Below are 17,088 nucleotides of genomic sequence, written 5' to 3' on the forward strand. Positions count from 1 at the left end.
TCTCTCTCTCTCTCGCTCTCTCGTTTCTTTCTGTCTCTTCCTCTTTGCCGCTCTCACTCTTTGTTTCTTGTTATCCTCCTCTCCTCTCCTCTCCAGCCGTTTGCTAGTTGATCGGCTCAGCCTAAGCGGAGAGCGGTAAACGGGGAAGCCCTGTCAGCGTGGCACCGTGGCAACCGGAGTGGGAGTGGGTGGTTGGTTACCGAGGTGGACGCAGGGGGTCTGAGAGAAAAAAAGGGAGAGAGAGAGAGAGAGAGAGAGAGAGAGAGAGGTGGGGGGGGGGGTCAAATGTGGGGACAGATTCTCTGTTCTCAAAACCCTCTTTAACGGGACATAGCCTCTGGGCTCTCCCTCTCTTTCTCTGTCTCTGTGGTTTGCTCTTGCTCTGTGGATTACTCTTGCGCTCGTCCGCACCTACGGTTGAACACAACGGATGGAAGGTTTGCTGGAGTCTCACTGAGGAGGACACTATTACTGTAAGCAAAGACAGTTTGGATATGTGTGTGTGATGGATAATGTATTTGTGTGTGTAAGAGAGGGAGAGAGAGAGAGAGAGACCGAGGGAGGGAGGAATAGAACAGCAAACAGAAAACAGAAAGTGTGTGGTTACTGCTTAGCCTTGAGGATTAAGTCTTTTGTTTGTGTGTGTGTGTGCGTGTGTGTGACTAGTCAAGGGAACCAAATCGTGTGGAGAGGGTGTAACAGAACTGTGTAGTGGGTCTGTTGTAAGGAGGAACCGATCCAGAGTAGATGCATCAGATTTGTATACTTTGTTTGCAAGCTTACATTTTGCTAATTTTATTGCGAAATGTGTTCGCCTTTCCTCGTTTAGCTCCAGGCCATAGGATCCTTCAGACCGAAATCAGCTCTCAATTCACTTCAACTGCAGGGCGTGAGCAATAGGCAGAAGCAAAACACTTCAGTTTTAGAAATTGCAGCTTTATTCAGTGACTTAACTATGCCTAAGTCACTAATGCCACTAATGCCTTAGGATCTTCTCCCCCACCTCTTAATGGGTTTAAACTTATACTGCCAGTCAGATCACCGTACCTGAGATGATAACACCTTGTGTGTGTGTGTGTGTGTGTGTGTGTGTGTGTGTGTGGCCATGAACAGCCATGGCTCATATACATGTGCATGTGTCTGTGTTTGTGCCCCTTTATGTTAATTTATTTCATCAGTGCTGTGTGTGCACGTGTGTGATAGCAAGTGAAAACACACACACACACACACACTCATGGGGTGAAGTGAATAGGGAGCGTGGAGCTTGTGTTTGCTCAGGCACATGCTGAGCTGCCTCTGCTCATGTTCGTGTCTCGTCTTCTGTCCTTTCTTTCTCATCTCTGTCCCTTATTCAGTGTCTCCTCTCTTCACCCATCTCCACACCTTCTTCTTCTTCCTCCTCTTTTCATCCTTTTCTTCTTCTTCTCTTCTCTTCTTCCTCTTTTCATCCTTCTTTCTCCCTATTCCTAATCATCTGCCTCCTTTTCCCTTCTGTCTTCATTTTAAATAATCTCTTCTTTTTTTCTTCTCTCTTCTCCTCCCCTCATCCGCTATCTTTCCCTACCCCCGTTCCTCAGTTCCTGTCTCTATCCTTCTCTCTTCTCTCCTGTTTTTTCATTTATCTCTGTTCATTGTCACTTTGAGGGCTCTGTGCAGCTGAAGAAGGCTAGAGAGAGAGAGCGAGAAAGAGAGAGAGAGAGGGGAAAAAAAAAATAAGTAAGGTCGTTTGAGTTCCATTCCTGTGATATTGTAATGCTGACAGATACACCCTCTTGAATTGCATACTTTTGAGAGGACGACGGTCAAACGTGAACAGATGCACGTGTAGAGCATTAGCAGTGAGCTCAAATATTATTTGTTAATGCACTAGGCCATTGTTGTTGCTTTTGTATGGCTTTTTTTTGCATGTAACAGCTTTTTGTAGTTATCATGCAAATGTTTACAAACTAGTGTAACTAGTCTGTGTCATAGCAATTCTATTGTTGTGAGTGTATTGTGTGCTTCTCCATGAGTGTGCGTTCCTGTGCGTGCGTCTGTCTTGCAGGCAGATTCTGAGGATGAGTGTATTGCCAAGTCTGCATCATGGTAATCACTCCCAGGCTAAGCGAGTGATTGAGTGCTGTGACTAGCAGCAGATTTAGCTGCAGAGGATTACAGCACGACTGAACTAGCACCACCCAGCCCATGCCGCCCCCAATGATGCTACTGTAGTGCTAATATTAGCAGGTAGCGTCAGGCCTTTAAGCTGTGTGCTGACTGAAGCACGGGCCCTGGACAGACAGTGATGAGTGGCTCAAGGCTGACGGAAGCTGTGCCACAGGGACCAGACAGACAACTCAGCAGTTTAGGTGGTTCAACAACACACACAATCCAACATTGAATGTTTAGAGGGAGATAAAAAAAAAATGGACAGGGCTGTGTATGTGTGGGTGGATAAGACCCCAGATGGATTTATGAGAATACCCCCCCCCCCCCCCCCCCCTCTACTTCCCCCATATATGCGTGGAGATTGAAGTGAGTGTGTGTGTGCCTCCACATTTGTGAGAGATTGACTATAGATAAACATATTCTTGGGTGTACTATTTGTGCTTGTGCATGTTTGAATGTGAGGAGAGGCCCTGCAGCTTGGCATACAACTTTGCCCAGGGGTTAACCGAGAGCCCTCCTCAGCTGCAACATTAACAATACAAATGGAAAGAATCCTAACCATTAAACCTAACATTCTACACACTGTGATGTGGTAGTGGAGTCTACCGTGTGTGTGTCAGTGTGTGTTTGTCAGCTTGGCGGAGCCTAAAAGAGAGATCACTTACCTGACGGTGGCTTGGTTGCACTTGAAGAGATGGAAATATTATTTATCAATATTAAGTGTGTGTGCAAGAGAGAATCTTTAAGTGTGAAGTGTGTGCTTAAGTGATTATAGATGGATTCACACACACATACACACACAAAATATTTGTGACTGTGGTGTAGGTGATGGATGGCTTGTGGACCAAATCGGACAGGCCACCTACCAAAGCCGGAGACAAACCCTCATACACAGCAGAATACACCCCCAACCACACTCCCCTCCCGGCAGCAGCCCTGCAGATGGGTGGCACAGCCCTTAGTTTGATTCCCCTGGAGACCAGCCCTGAGGTGGCCTCTTGTAGCACAGTTGATAGAGCAGTGATACTTGATACTAGCCTGCTGGGCTCACACTTGAAAGCGTAAGGAAATGTGCCTACCTTTAGAGTCACGCTCCATAACATTATCTGTTCAAATAAACTGTGTTGAAGCTTTAGGGCCTGTCCACACGGAGACGCTTTTTAGGTTAAACACAGAGGTTTTGCTTCGTCTTGGCCGAGCGTCCAAACGAATCCTGTGAACGCACTGCCCGAAACCGCACTTTTCTGAAACCTAGTCCCAGAGTGGAAAAATCTGAAACCGTAGACCTTTTGAATTCGTTTAGACAGCGAAACCGCACATCCTGCTTGCGTATTGATGATGTCATCGCCACACCTCAGCTGCCCTGGACTTGCACTTATAGTATTGCCTAACAATACTAGTTTTCATACAGGACATTACCTACGATTACACTCCGTAAGATAAATATCACAACTGGTGCTGCGCAGCGCCGATAGCTTATGACTTGGTGGACTGAACACTGTTTTTCCCGGTGTTTTTTTATGCATTCTAGCTACTGTCAGTGACGCGAGAGAACTTAAGTTATTAGGAAAGTGCGGTGTAAGTTTAGGCTACATTAATTTGTGCCTAGTGCCAGTGTCATTCATTTATTTTACATGTCTTACAACATATATAGGCCTACATGCATTCACAGTCGAGTGAAATAAAATATAAGCATACAAAGACGCTTAGAACTCCCGCTAAGCCGATGGTAGCACACTGAATGCAAATGCGCGATTTGATGCAGGCAAACGTATTGACTGTTACTAACGAAGGTTTTATAGCAATATTATAAATGTGGCGACAGAATAGCCTAGAACTTGGGTAAGCCTTGCGTTTAGTAGCCTAATTGCGGTGATAGCCAAAACTAATGTGAATCATGGACTATCCTACAACCAAAGAAAGTAAAGGTGATTAGTAGGCCTACCTGCATTAGCCAAATGAAGGACGGGATTGCACCCTTCACAAACCGTAAAATAAAGTTTATTAGTTTTACAGTTGACTACAGTTGACAGTTCACCATCAGTCCACAGAAACAATTCTGGTTTCCTTGCACTAGCCATTTCGTCGTAGCCTATTCTGTCTGTTTGTAAAGCGCAAGTTTTGGTCAATTTCTGTAAAGAAACAGTGGCACCTATAGGCCTGGGGTATGAAGTAACGTGTTGAGATGGATCCGTTTGGACGCAAATATTCTTGATACGGTTCCAGGGAAGACGGAGGGAAAAAAGATCGGTTTGGTACGTGTGGACTAGGCCTTAGAATATATTCTCAAATGTGTGGATTTAAAACGGATAGCTGGACAAATGTAAGCTTCCTATAAAACAGCCCCTGGACTCCTCTGCAGTATGTAAGGTTAATGTGCAGATGCTGATGTGCAGCATCATAGAGGAGCTTGGGGAGCAGCATCAGAGGTGATTTGGGGTGATGCATTCCCTCTGCCCTCATGTCCTCACTGTGCACACACCACTATGCAGATGGCTCATATAGTGTAGGCATAGTGTTTTTATTATGACCGCCGCGCAGCGAAGCGGCGGTCATATAGGTTTAGTCAGATTTCTTTTTTTTTTTTCTTTTTTTTTTTTTTTTTTCTTATGCCCAAATTTCCGTCAATGATTCCCGGTACACGAAACTTGGTGGGCATGTAACCCCACATGGATAGCATGGAACCATCGTTTTTCGTTTTGATCTGTAGCCCCCCCTGCTGGACTGGACCCCCCGAAAGGAGGGTAGGGCAGACACAGTTTTCTGTGAATATCTCGAAAACCGTAGGGTTTAGGAGGACCATTTTTTTTTTGTATGTTGATCTCAAGGGGCCATGTCAACCCATTCCATAACCACTCATTTCATGTATAGTGCCACCTAGTTAAACACAAAAAAGTAAAAATGAGGTTTTGTAATTGAAGGTATCTGTGACCTAACATAGTCAAAACTGCACGAATTTGGAAGTGTAGGATCATTATGACACCCTCTGTATGCACGCCAAGTTTTGTGGAATTCCGTTCATGGGGGGCCACACAATAAATTAATTTATGTTACTATACACCAACTGGCCTGTAGGTGGCCGGAGACAGTTTTCTGTGAATATCTCGAGAACCGTAGGGCCTAGGAGGTCCACCTTTTTTATGTATGTTGGTCTTAAGGGGGCATGTCAACCCATCCCATTACCACTTATTTCATGTATAGCGCCACCTAGTTAAAAATTAAAAAGCAAAAAATTAGGTGTTTTCATCACAATATCTCTGGCTGACAAGGTCAAAACTGCACGAAATTAAGTGTAGGATCATTATGACACCCTCCGAATGCATGCCAAGTTTTGTGTACTTTCGTTCATGGGGGGCCTTACAATAAAATATTTTTTGTGTACATTTAGTGACGTACACCAACAAGGATTCCCGGGACACTGAAAGACCGGGGTACACAAAACTTGGCGGGCATGTACCCCCACATGGATAGCATGGAACCGTCATTCTTCGTTTTGATCTGACCCCCCCCGCTGGACTGGACCCCCCGAAAGGAGGGTAGGGCAGACACAGTTCTCTGTGAATATCTTGAGAACTGTAGGGCCTAGGATGACCAATTTTTTCCGTATGTTTGCCTCCAGGGGTCATGTTAACCCATTCCATGTGCACACATGTGCATAAACAGATACACACGCACACACATACATTTACAGTAATCATACGTATGACACATACTCACACAGTAGACATATGTACGCATGCATGCACATGCACAAACACACATACGCAGGCAAACACACAAGCACACACATACACACACACACACACACACACCCACACACACACCCACACACATAAACATAAATTTGTACACGCACACATGCACACAATTCAAGAATTTTTCCCGTCATCTACTCCCTGAATTTTTGGTCATTGATACCCGGGACACCGAACCACCGGGGTACATGAAATTTGGTGGGTATTTCGTCCCCGGGACCACCACCACACCCCCCCCCCCCCCCCCCCCCGTGCTGGGCCCCCCGAACCGCAAAAAAAAAAAAAAACAGTTTTTCCTAAATAACTACCTGAACCGTGGCATTGAGGATGAAGAATCTTTTATGGTATGTTGGTCTCAAGGGCCCACATCAACCTGGCTCATAATCACTCATTTGTGATTTGCACCCCCACCCCCCGGTAAAAAATTAAAATGCAATATTATTCTGCTTTAATCGCCCCTATCTTCAGTTAAGATGTTCAGAACTGCACCAAATTTTATGTGTATGATTGACCTGGCATTCTCTGGGGGTATGCCAAGTTTCGTAGAATTTCATCCATGGGGGGGTCTAAAAAAATTAGGTTATGTGTACATTTAGTGACTGTACACTCATTGGCCTGTAAATGGCGGTGCACACATATACACATGCACACCCACATACTATCTGTATTAGAACGGCCGATACATAATTACAAATTCAGTAGGATTAAAAGAAAGCCAAAATAAATATTCATCATCATCATCATGGCTGCATTTTCAGTATTGGCGATAAGTAGTCGTTTGTCCACTAGATGGCGCATCGTTGCAGTGAGACGTAATTTTGTTGGAAGTTAAAAGTGGGATGGAAAAAACAATGGACACTTCCTACAAGGACTGTAATTTACCGCAGCGAACATCTAATAAGGATAGGATGATGTTCACATGAAGTGTAATTCCCATTTCTTCTTGAAGCCGAAATAAATCTGAGGATGTTTATCGGACATGCTTGGTTTTTACTGCAGGTACGTTAATCTTGTAATATCAATAAGGACCTAGGTAATGTTACCGTTAGCGTTGGTTGAGTGATGGAGGCATTTGATTGATTGCATTTGTAGAAAACTATAAATGCGGTTATACCAAGCAAATTGATAGCAGCACTGTTTGTATCTTTCGACTGTCATTTATTGCATGTGCTACAAAATCATTCTGTGCAATGGAAGATTTACCAACGTTACACCGGTCTGATACAGTTTTGCCTATACATGCGTGAGACTGAGACGCCTGTTTATTTTGTTTTAAGTGTGAGAGGGGAATCGATGTGCTTTGATTACAGCTTGGTAGTTGTAGTCTGTGAAATTAAAAAGCACGTGTGTACGTGTGTGTGAAGTATCCAAACAATGACACCTTCATTTCATTATGGCTGCTTTAGCAACACACCTTAAGCTACTGTGTAGTGGGTCCCATTTAGAAGTGGCTACTTCATTCGCACTTTCCTTGACTCATGGAGCTGCGTGAATGTTATTACAACTTTTCGCCACGATATGACAGTTTAAGTCCGCTTGATACTGTAAGGCGTAAACCATTGGTTTCCAAAGGGATTTTATTTGTGTCGCCAGCATAGCCTATTGACAATTTATGTTGTAAATAGGCCTACCTTATAAATCCTACCTGTAGTTTAGGGAAGCTAACAGCTTTCTATTAGGATCTAGTTTGTTAGTTACCGTTTTGTCATAACTCCCTGATGCATTTTTGCATTTAGAATAGCCAGAGCGTGTATATCTCAATCGGAAAATTAAACAATATCGGGTGCCTATGGACTAGGCTGGGTGAACCCAGCCTGATCTGCCCGCTATTTATTTTTTGATTTCTTAAAAGATTGAGCTTGGTCTGATGAAAGCCAGACTAGCCATGGACCTCAGTTACACAATGCAAGGGAACATGAATCAGCCTATATTTGCACGAACAATAACGGACAAAAGCTCTTCAACTTTGGCCCGTTAAAATGTGTATGAACAGTCTAGCGACGCATTTCATCAAGGCCCATTTGGACATGTCAGTTATTTGCACCACTGGTTAGATGTAAAACAGCATTTCGTTTCAGACTAGGCTACTGTTACTTAATTTGTGCATTGACAATAAAGTATTACATGAACTAAAGATGACAAATCTTATGTAGAAGAAGAAACATTCACAAAAAATCCATCCATCCAAAAATGACCTTTGTTTTTGATAGCTGTTGAAAACGGCATGGAACTGACAGAGATGTTTTTGTTTATAAATACATAAAAATAAATAAATAAATAAATAAATAAACAACATTATGCTGATACCTTTTGTTTTTCCCAAATACAATGTAGCCTACAGGTGTAAGTGACCTTTCATCAATCCAGTTGCAATGGATGAACTGTGATGACCTGCCTTACTTGTGATTGTTTAGAGATTTTAAAGGTTTTATAACAATGCTACATCTTCTTTGGCTATTCTACAATCTATTCACCTTTTCAGCACCAGTAGGCTACTTTCTGTGCAGCCGCACACACACACTCAGGCATGCCAAACAAGCATACACAAAAGTTTCAAGAGTGGGGGATGGAGTAAAATATGGAGACAAATTGAAGTGTGATTTATTTTCGCGGAACGGATGTACAGGACTGAGCGGCGGTCATATTTTGTACCGCTATGCGGTACATCTAGTTAAGTTTGTGTGTGTTTAGAGCAGTTTGTTCTGCTCAATTTTAAGAAGGAGAGAGGGTCTCTCTTCGGTCAGGCTTCGCTTGTCTTCTCATCCCTCCATTTTCCCTGACTTTCTTCTCCCTGTTTTTGAGTCAGTAGGAACCCCCTGTTGGGTCTGATCAGTTGTACAGCTGTTGGTGTTGATGGTGGCTTAGCGGCCCTTGTTTCACTACTGGATGACCTGACGTATTTCCCTAGAACTAACTCCAGTCCTGTATTCCCACAATTCTGTGGGGAAACCTCCAGAGAACTGAAGTTTTTTTCCAAGAAGAGCTGAATGACAAACTATACTTATGGCTCTGGATATACTGTTTGTACCCCAGCACTGCAGATGAACCTCGTTTTTATGAATATTGTGTGTGTGTGTGTGTGTGTGTGTGTGTGTGTACGAGAAAGGGCATGAGAAATAGTGACTTTGGCTTGGATGTCCTGGGTTCGCTTTGTGTTAGTGTTTTCCAGGGAGTTTCAGAGATGATGTTTGTATAATCTGCATGTTTGCATGCCATCAGTGCCCCAATAGACGTCCACGAGATCTAAAACAAACTTGATCAAACGAATACATCAAACGGAAAACAACACTTTCTAAATTTGGTTTTAAGGCAGCTGGGGAAGCTTTAAAAGGTGGTGTAAATTGTTGTCAGGCAGACAGGTTGGCTGCCCGTCATGGGTTCTTTCCCTCCACTAAGATGTTGATTTCCTGAAATGCTGATGCAGCACAGACAGACACGCTTGTCCCAGAGTTTGCATATTTTTGCCATAACTCATTCCCAGACAATATTTTCCATAACAAAAGGCTGTCTGATAACTGACGCAGCTGTACAGAGGTGTGTGTGTGTGTGTGTGTGTGAGGGTGTGTCGACCCATTTCTTTGCTGCAACTGTTGGGATGGACTATTTTGATGTGAAAGGTGGACAAAAGAGGACCTCAAAAAGAGGGCGAGGGACCAGCAAGAGAGAGGGAGAGAGACGTGTTGAGGAATATGCTCGGTGTGGCTGTGTCGTAAACACCCATTAGCTCGGTGTGGCTGTGTCGTAAACACCAGATGGTGAGTCTCTGCCTGCTGTCTCTTCAAAGTGACCATCGCCGGGGACACCGTAGGCGGGATGGAGGGCCACACTCATCGTGTATGTCGCCTCTACGGTCACCATGGTTACAGAGGTCAGAAAGCCCTCCTCTCCTAAAGAAAGGCACCCGTGCGCATGATGCCAGTTCACTCACACACTCACACTCACACTCACACACACTGGACCGGCACCATGTGGTGTTGTTCAAATGATCGGAATCAGGTCACCGTCACACACACACCACCTTGCTCTTGCTTTTGAGTCAGACTCTTGGTTTTGGTTTCCTCTTCTCTCTCTATCTGCATCTCTATCTATATCTCTCTATCTCTATCTCCATCTCTCTACCCCTCTTCCTCCCCTCTCTCCTCCAGCCACCACTGGTCAGCAGCATGCAGGCACATTGGCATTCACATCGGCGCTTCTGGGGCCAGTGTTAGAGTTCTGGGCGCATGCACAGTGCAGCTGTTAGGTGTGCCTGATGCTAGTGGTCTCACTTCTCAGAGCAGGGTGGAGCTGTGTGGCGTCACATCAGATGTTTTAGGTGTGTGTAGCGTGCAATACTGCATGTCCATGTGTGTTAGTGCATGTGTGTGTTGTCCTGCTCGGAGTGCAGTGGAATTACGTCACGTCTGGTGGGTCATTTGGTACGTTGGTCCTTCTGGGTGAGGTTCCCCTGTCATTCAGTCACGTAAGACATGAGTCACAGAAAGATGGCTGCCATAAGGTCATGAGCAAATGCCGTGTGTGTGTGTGTTGACTGTATCGTTGGTCCCAGTCAGCAGTTCTCTAATGAAGCCCATTAGCTCCTGTGTCCAGCACAGCAGTCAGGTTGCCACCCCTGCCTAAAAACACACAGGCATCAGCTCCCCACGTCTACTCCATCTCAATCTCCGAGTCGTCTACTCTGCTAGGTGGTAATTGCTTTGGGTTGGCTCAGAGCTGGCCAGCGCACACATCAAAGCACTAGCAATGATGCCGGTTGATGGTTGGATCGCCATGTGTTGCCTTTTTGTGGTGAAAAGAAGTTGCCCTTTCACACTCCGTTAAGAATGCCCACAGTCAACTAGCATGTAGGCTACATTCTGCTGCTGGTGCTGATGATGGGTCCCTCCACTCATCCAGAGGCAGAACACTTAACTACCAGGATTGTGTAGGAATATCTGATGATTAGGTAGGCAAGGTAGGCAACTTGAAAGGCCAATCAGAGGAACTCTTTTTGACGATGGCTCCGAGCCGCAAACAAGCCATTGGAGTTTGGACATGTGAATGGTGCTCTGCACTTCACATTGATTTGGGCTGCAGGCACTTATCGACCGGCCTGACCTCATCAGACGTCTGACCGTCGGCTAGGTGTGCTCTTAGATTGCAGTAGGCCAAGAGGAGGGGTTGGTGAAGTGAGCTACGATGTCAGCTTTTGAATGAGGTGGATTGCATTTCCTTTTTCCTTTTCCCCTCTCTCTCCCAATACAATTCAGCAGATCTGATGTTGTGTAATCGGAACTGCTTACCCGGCTGTTGACGTCCAGTTCATAAAAAAATCTCCCGTCTTAGCTCCCTGTAACAGGAGACTGAAACACACACACACACACACACACACACACACACACACACACACACACACACCAACCACTCGCTAAGACTCAAGGAGAACAATGGAGCAAGGCACCTCAAGTTCTTGGTCACACCAGGTTGTAATGTCTCAGGTCAAGGCACGGCCCCAGTCGTGTCCTTACAACTCCTTAAAATACCTCTGCCCTTTTAAGAAGTAGACTGGGAATGTCCCCCGCTTCATCTGTTGGCCTTGAGCTGGGCGACTGGGGGCCCCTTAATACCGGCTTCCTGGTGGTGGGTGTGGGGAGTGTGGCCCTGGTAGGTCCATATGGGGACGTTGCCCTGTGGACGGTGGTCTGGTCCGTATTTGTGTGCGCTGCCTGGAGCCTGCTTCCTCTCTCCACCTCCCCATTTCTCTCTCCTGACCTCGTTTAGTTCTTTCCGCTGGACTGGACGGGTTTAATATTAGAAGCACTCACCCTGTGCCTGCGTCTGTGTCTGGCTGCCTTCTCTGCTGTCTGCGCTCTCTTCATACCTGTGCTTCCCTCGTGGCTGTTGTCCTTGTGTGAACTGTGTGTGTGACGGAGAGAGAGAAATAAATATGATATTATAATGGAATTCTAGTGTAGTCTGTCCCCATACTCCCCGTATGTTTTAAGAGTATGACTGGCTCATAATGTAAGAGTGTGTGTGTGTATTTGTTTGTTTGGTTTATTATGAGTGTCCCCCCCTTTCCTGTGAACAGGGAAGACGTCCTTATTCCTGGAAGTGGTCAGTGCGTCACTTACAGTAGAAGGAAGTGACCTCTCCGTGTGCTGTAGCCTATATTTACCGTGCCACCATCATCTCCCAATCTCCCCATTTCACTGGCGTCTGGTCCCCCCTTCAGAGGCTCTGAGAGCAGAACACTGCCATCATTATGCTATTTCCCTAGCGTACATGCTTTGAAGGGAGAATTCTTTTTTTTTGTCCTTATTATTTGAAGTAGGATTATTATTGTCCCCCCTCTATCCATAAATACACTTCTTTCATACGGCAGAAGCTCAAGGGGTTGAACATGAATTATTACTTATTTTTGTTTCCTTCCTTCCTTCCTTCCGGTGAGTCTCGGTGTGTGTGCTTTTTGTGTTCTTGCCATTTTTGTTCTTTCCAAATGCTGTCTATTAAATATGCAACCACCTCAAGAAGTTGCTTGTGTGTGTGTGTGAGAGAGAGAGAGAGAGCGAGCGACTGCATAGCTTCATACCATGTCAGTTTTCAGTATGTGTTTAGATTTATGTTTGAGTTATGTTTGAGTTATGTTTATGTTACTCACCTAGTTACTTCCAGATTAAAGACATTATTTTTAAATTTGTAAAATTAATTCTGTGTGTGTTGTTCCTCTCTGCAGGTCCCTCAGCTGTGTGACGTAGGAGCGCTGCGTGAGGTCTGACACAAGCCGGTACACCTGTGTGCGAGTGTGTTCTGAAGGACATTTGCTTTCCTTGAAGCAGCAGTGGCTGAAGAGAATAACACCATCAAACCCACTCACTACACACACACACAAGCTGCTTTGATGAGGTAACATTGGGCAGCGGAGGACAAACCTACCCCAAGTAGCACCCTTCTCACCCTCCTTCCCTCCCTCCCTCTTTCCCTCTCTTTCCCCCTCCTCCCCTCCCTCCCTTCCCATCCTTCTCTCCTCCTGTTGCTATCCCCCCCCATCCCCCATCATGGGTCAGAAGATCTCAGGGAGCATCAAGTCGGTGGACGTGCGTGGCGGTGAGCCGTCTTTCCGACCGGTGCGGCGCGAGCTCCGCGGGCCGGACTTCTGCCGCCCGGCGCGGCTAGACCTGCTGCTGGACATGCCATCGGCGCCAGCCGACCTTCAGCAGCGGCACGCCTGGAACCCGGACGACCGCTCGCTCAACATCTTCATCAAGGACGACGACCGGCTGACCTTCCACCGGCACCCAGTGGCGCAGAGCACCGACTGCATCCGCGGGCGCGTGGGCTACACGCGCGGCCTCCACGTCTGGCGCATCCACTGGCCGTTGCGCCAGCGCGGCACACACGCCGTGGTCGGCGTGGCCACGGCCGGCGCGCCGCTCCACTCGGTAGGCTACACGGCGCTGGTGGGCAGCGACGGCGAGTCCTGGGGCTGGGACCTGGGCCGCAACAAGCTCTACCACGACAGCAAGAACCGGCCGCCCTCGCAGGCGCCCAGCTACCCGGGCTTCCTCGAGCCCGAGGAGGCCTTCGCGCTGCCCGACGCGCTCACTGTGGTGCTGGACATGGACGAGGGCACGCTCAGCTTCATGGTGGACGGACAGTACCTGGGTGTGGCCTTCCGCGGCCTGAAGGGCAAGAAGCTCTACCCAATCGTTAGCGCCGTGTGGGGCCACTGTGAGATCACCATGAGATACATCAATGGCCTGGACCGTGAGTCTTTCCTTTAAACATGTGTTGTCTTTCTGTCTCTCTGAGGCTCATGCAGTTTGTTTTTCCACACCTTTCCCCATTATCTCTTCTTTTCTTCTCTTCTATGCTCTCTTACTCTTCTCTTTACGTTTCTCTTTCTCTACTTCCTGTCCCTCCCTTTCTGGCAGGTCTCACTTTCTCAACATCAGAATTGCTTGGATGTTTTGGAGAATTGCCTCCACTGATACATGATCTCTTAATATGCATAATGTTCTGTAATAGCTTTTTGGTTGATTACTTTTTGGTTGTGTCTGGTGAGAGATAATAAGAGAAACTCTTATTGTGGAGTCTGGGCTAAAATGTTGACTAAATCACTAGAATGCCACAGCTTGAGAACAAACATATAGTAGATTAGATATGACAGGAACTTTTGACCTATTTGTACTCTTACCTGCATCAACTATTTGTAGAGCTTAGCTATGAGGTCTCCATTTCATCTCTGTTGATATGGTGTACGTGTGTGCGCACACACATTTTTTTGAAGTGTTAATGTATCAGTAAAGCCAAGTAAGTGTTTGTTTTTTTTTGTTTTTTTGCTGCTGTAATCTTCCTCCGACAGGCTGTGTTTGTGTATGAAGCGGTCGTGCCCTGAGGTGTGCTGTTAGAGGCCCTCGGAGTGCTATTTGATTTCACCACGTCTGATCTGTTTTTAGCCTTTAGCTTCTCTCTCTTATCGTTTTTCCTCACTGACACGCTCTTTTTATGTTTGCTCTCTCTCTCTCTCTCTCTCTCTCTCTCTCTCTCTCTCTCTCTCTCTCTCTCTTCTCTCTCTCTCTCTCTCTCTCTCTCTCTCTCTCTCTCTCTCTCTCTCTCTCTCTCTCTCTCTCTCTCTCTCCTCTCTCTCTCTCTCTCTCTCTGATTTATTTTTTCTCTTTTCTTTCTCTCTGTCGTTTCTTCTCTCTCTCGCACTCTGTCAGGTGTGTTCTGTCTGCTCTGTTCAGAAAGACATGTTCTCCTTCAAAAACTTCACAATCTCAAGGCTCAACCTTTTATATCAGTTATATTCAATGTGATGGTCTCCTGGGAAGAGGAGCCCTGAAGTGTTTTTGTGTGTGTGTGTTTCCTCGTACTGCTGTACTGAACGCGATAAAGAGGGCTGAACCTTTATTGAGCCAGGAAGGCTCATTGCCGTGGTCAGCCAGGCCGTGTTGATGCATCCTGGTGCAGTTGAGGTGGTGGAGGAGCAGCGCATACACATCTATTGCAGAATATGACACCTTAGCACGTATGCTAGCGCTGCCAAGGAGGGGGGATGCTCTACAGCAATCGTTTAGTCATGTTCGTAATCACAATTAAATACGATCGAGGAGGATGGAGCAGTAAAAGGTTATGTTTAACTCTTGTGTTTTTACCTGTAATTGATGAGGTGTGTGTGTTTGTGGTGAAGCTAGAGGAGATGCTGAGATTGAAAGTGCCATGTGAAGCTGGGAACGGAGCATAGAATCTAATGGGGAAGAGCCCTTATTTCCATGGCCCTGTCTTCAGAGTGGCAGAGACCGATGTGGCTGAACTTCTCCACTACAGCCTCCACTTTAGTTTTCAAATGCCACAGCGTCTCATTCAGGACTAAATGCGCAGATCAACCGAGCTGAATGAGTTTGTATGTGTGGCGGTGTGGTTATAGAGAAGGGAGGTGTGTGTGTCACCAGAGGAGTTATAAGGTCCTGCTCATCATCAGCAGTGTGATGTATTTCTTCCTGTAAAGACAAGTGACAGATGACCGAGAGAGAGGGAGAGAGAGAGAGGGAGAAGAGAAAGACGTTGGGAGAGCGAGAGGAAGGCTGCCATCCTGCCTGTCATGGCATGGGAGTGTGAGGCGTCGGTAATAAGCACGAGAAGGTGTGAGATGTCAGAAGGCGTCGCCACTGGTGACTCATCCAGACAGCCTCCTGCCAACACACACACACTCACTCACTCACTCACACACACCACACTCACACACACTCACTCACTCACTCACCCCACTGCAATTGGATTTCTGTCCATCCAACATACGGGGGTGTGGGTGGGTGTATAAGTCAGGGTTTGTGTGTCTGTGTGTGTGTCTGTGTGTCTCTTTGTGCCTATGTTTGTTGCTATAAGGCAATGAAGACATCAGAGCTCCATTAAAACGACAGGCGAGACTGCAACAAACATCAATACAGCTCTGTGTGACATGGGGAGAGCCATTGAGTAGAGGATTGTGGAAGAGAGCGTACGTGTGCACACACACGCACACACACACACACACACACACACGCGCGCGCACACACACACACACACACACGATGAGGGAACGGAAGCCATGTGAGAAAATAACAGACTCAAGTCTCCTGCACATGCACACATGCAGGCTATGGTGTGTATGTGTAGAAAGTAGGCGGCATATGGGAGCAAGTGGAATTCTGCTGGAATCCTCCGATGTGTATCTACTCCTGAAAGCACTGATTGTGTGGCTGTGGGGGAAAGCAGACGGTTGTGTGTGTGTGTGTGTGTGTTTGTGTGTCGTTTGAGGCTAGATGGAATGTGGAGGAGATGGGCCATGTTTGTGCTCAGATGAGGTTTCGAATGGAATGGCTCTGGATGTGTGTGCTGAAAGACACACTCTTGTGAGTTCGAAGCTGAGAGGAAGGCCGACAGGCAGCCTGGTGTTTGTTAGAAGAGACAGAGCTATGTGTGTCTGGTTGTAAGGGAGAGAGACATTGTGTAGCAAATAATGATTGAAAATGAGTGGAGATGGTGTTTTGTGGAGTCTGTTAAGCATCTTTGAGAGAAATCCGTAGACTTGGTGATTGAAATCTGTATAGTACTTATAAAGCTATGTGCTTTTGTGAGAACCAAGTAAGTCAGACATTATTGTAAGCCAGTGTTGTGGAGATTGAAATGTAAGTTTTGTTAAATGTGTGTGTATGTCTGCAATAGTTTAGTGTGTGGAAGAGGGAGCTGGAAAGGATGTGTGTGTGTGTGTGTGGGGGGGGGGGGGGGGTGTATCAGCAGATGCGTGTGTGTGTGTGTGTGTGTGTGTGTCAGTGGCTACTCTGGGCTTTGAAGTGATTTGTGGTCCTGTTAAGCAACTTCGGAGATGACTTGTTTATTACTTTAATGTCAAGGTTATTTTTGGTGGATGGAGAAATAGTTGAGCAAGACCAAGTACACGTGAGCATGCCCAGCTGTTGGGTAAATAAAGTTGGTGAATGACTCTTTGTCGTACAAATATGCGTGCCTTCAAACATCTGCTTATTTTTATTTAGTTTTGTTCATGGTCGAGTAGCCAAAAAGCACTTCAATCAATTGACGACTTCTCACAGTTATGTATTATGTTCACAGATCTCTCCCTCTCCCTCTACCAGCATCTCCTCTCCATAGCACATATATATGTGTTTGTGTGGTGTGACGACCATGGCTAGAAAAAATAGCTGAG

General features: G+C 46.2%; 1 protein-coding gene across 5 annotated transcripts in view; it reads left to right on the forward strand.

Moving 5' to 3' along the window:
* Positions 1 to 17,088, forward strand: part of spsb4a (splA/ryanodine receptor domain and SOCS box containing 4a) — a 65,527-nt gene that overhangs the window by 19,852 nt on the left and 28,587 nt on the right. For 2 of the 5 annotated variants that reach the window (XM_042099568.1, XM_042099576.1), the window contains one exon: positions 12,619 to 13,649. In XM_042099568.1, the coding sequence (XP_041955502.1) occupies positions 12,941 to 13,649 (709 nt within the window). In that variant the 5' untranslated portion in view covers positions 12,619 to 12,940. Of the gene's footprint in view, positions 1 to 292; positions 474 to 9,647; positions 9,772 to 11,592; positions 12,329 to 12,618; positions 13,650 to 17,088 lie in introns of those variants that run through there. The other 3 variants (XM_042099584.1, XM_042099593.1, XM_042099603.1) reach the window with 3 other exon arrangements.

The sequence above is a fragment of the Alosa sapidissima genome, chromosome 1 (genome assembly GCF_018492685.1).
Source record: "Alosa sapidissima isolate fAloSap1 chromosome 1, fAloSap1.pri, whole genome shotgun sequence".
In the NCBI taxonomy this organism is placed as follows: Eukaryota; Metazoa; Chordata; class Actinopteri; order Clupeiformes; family Clupeidae; genus Alosa; species Alosa sapidissima.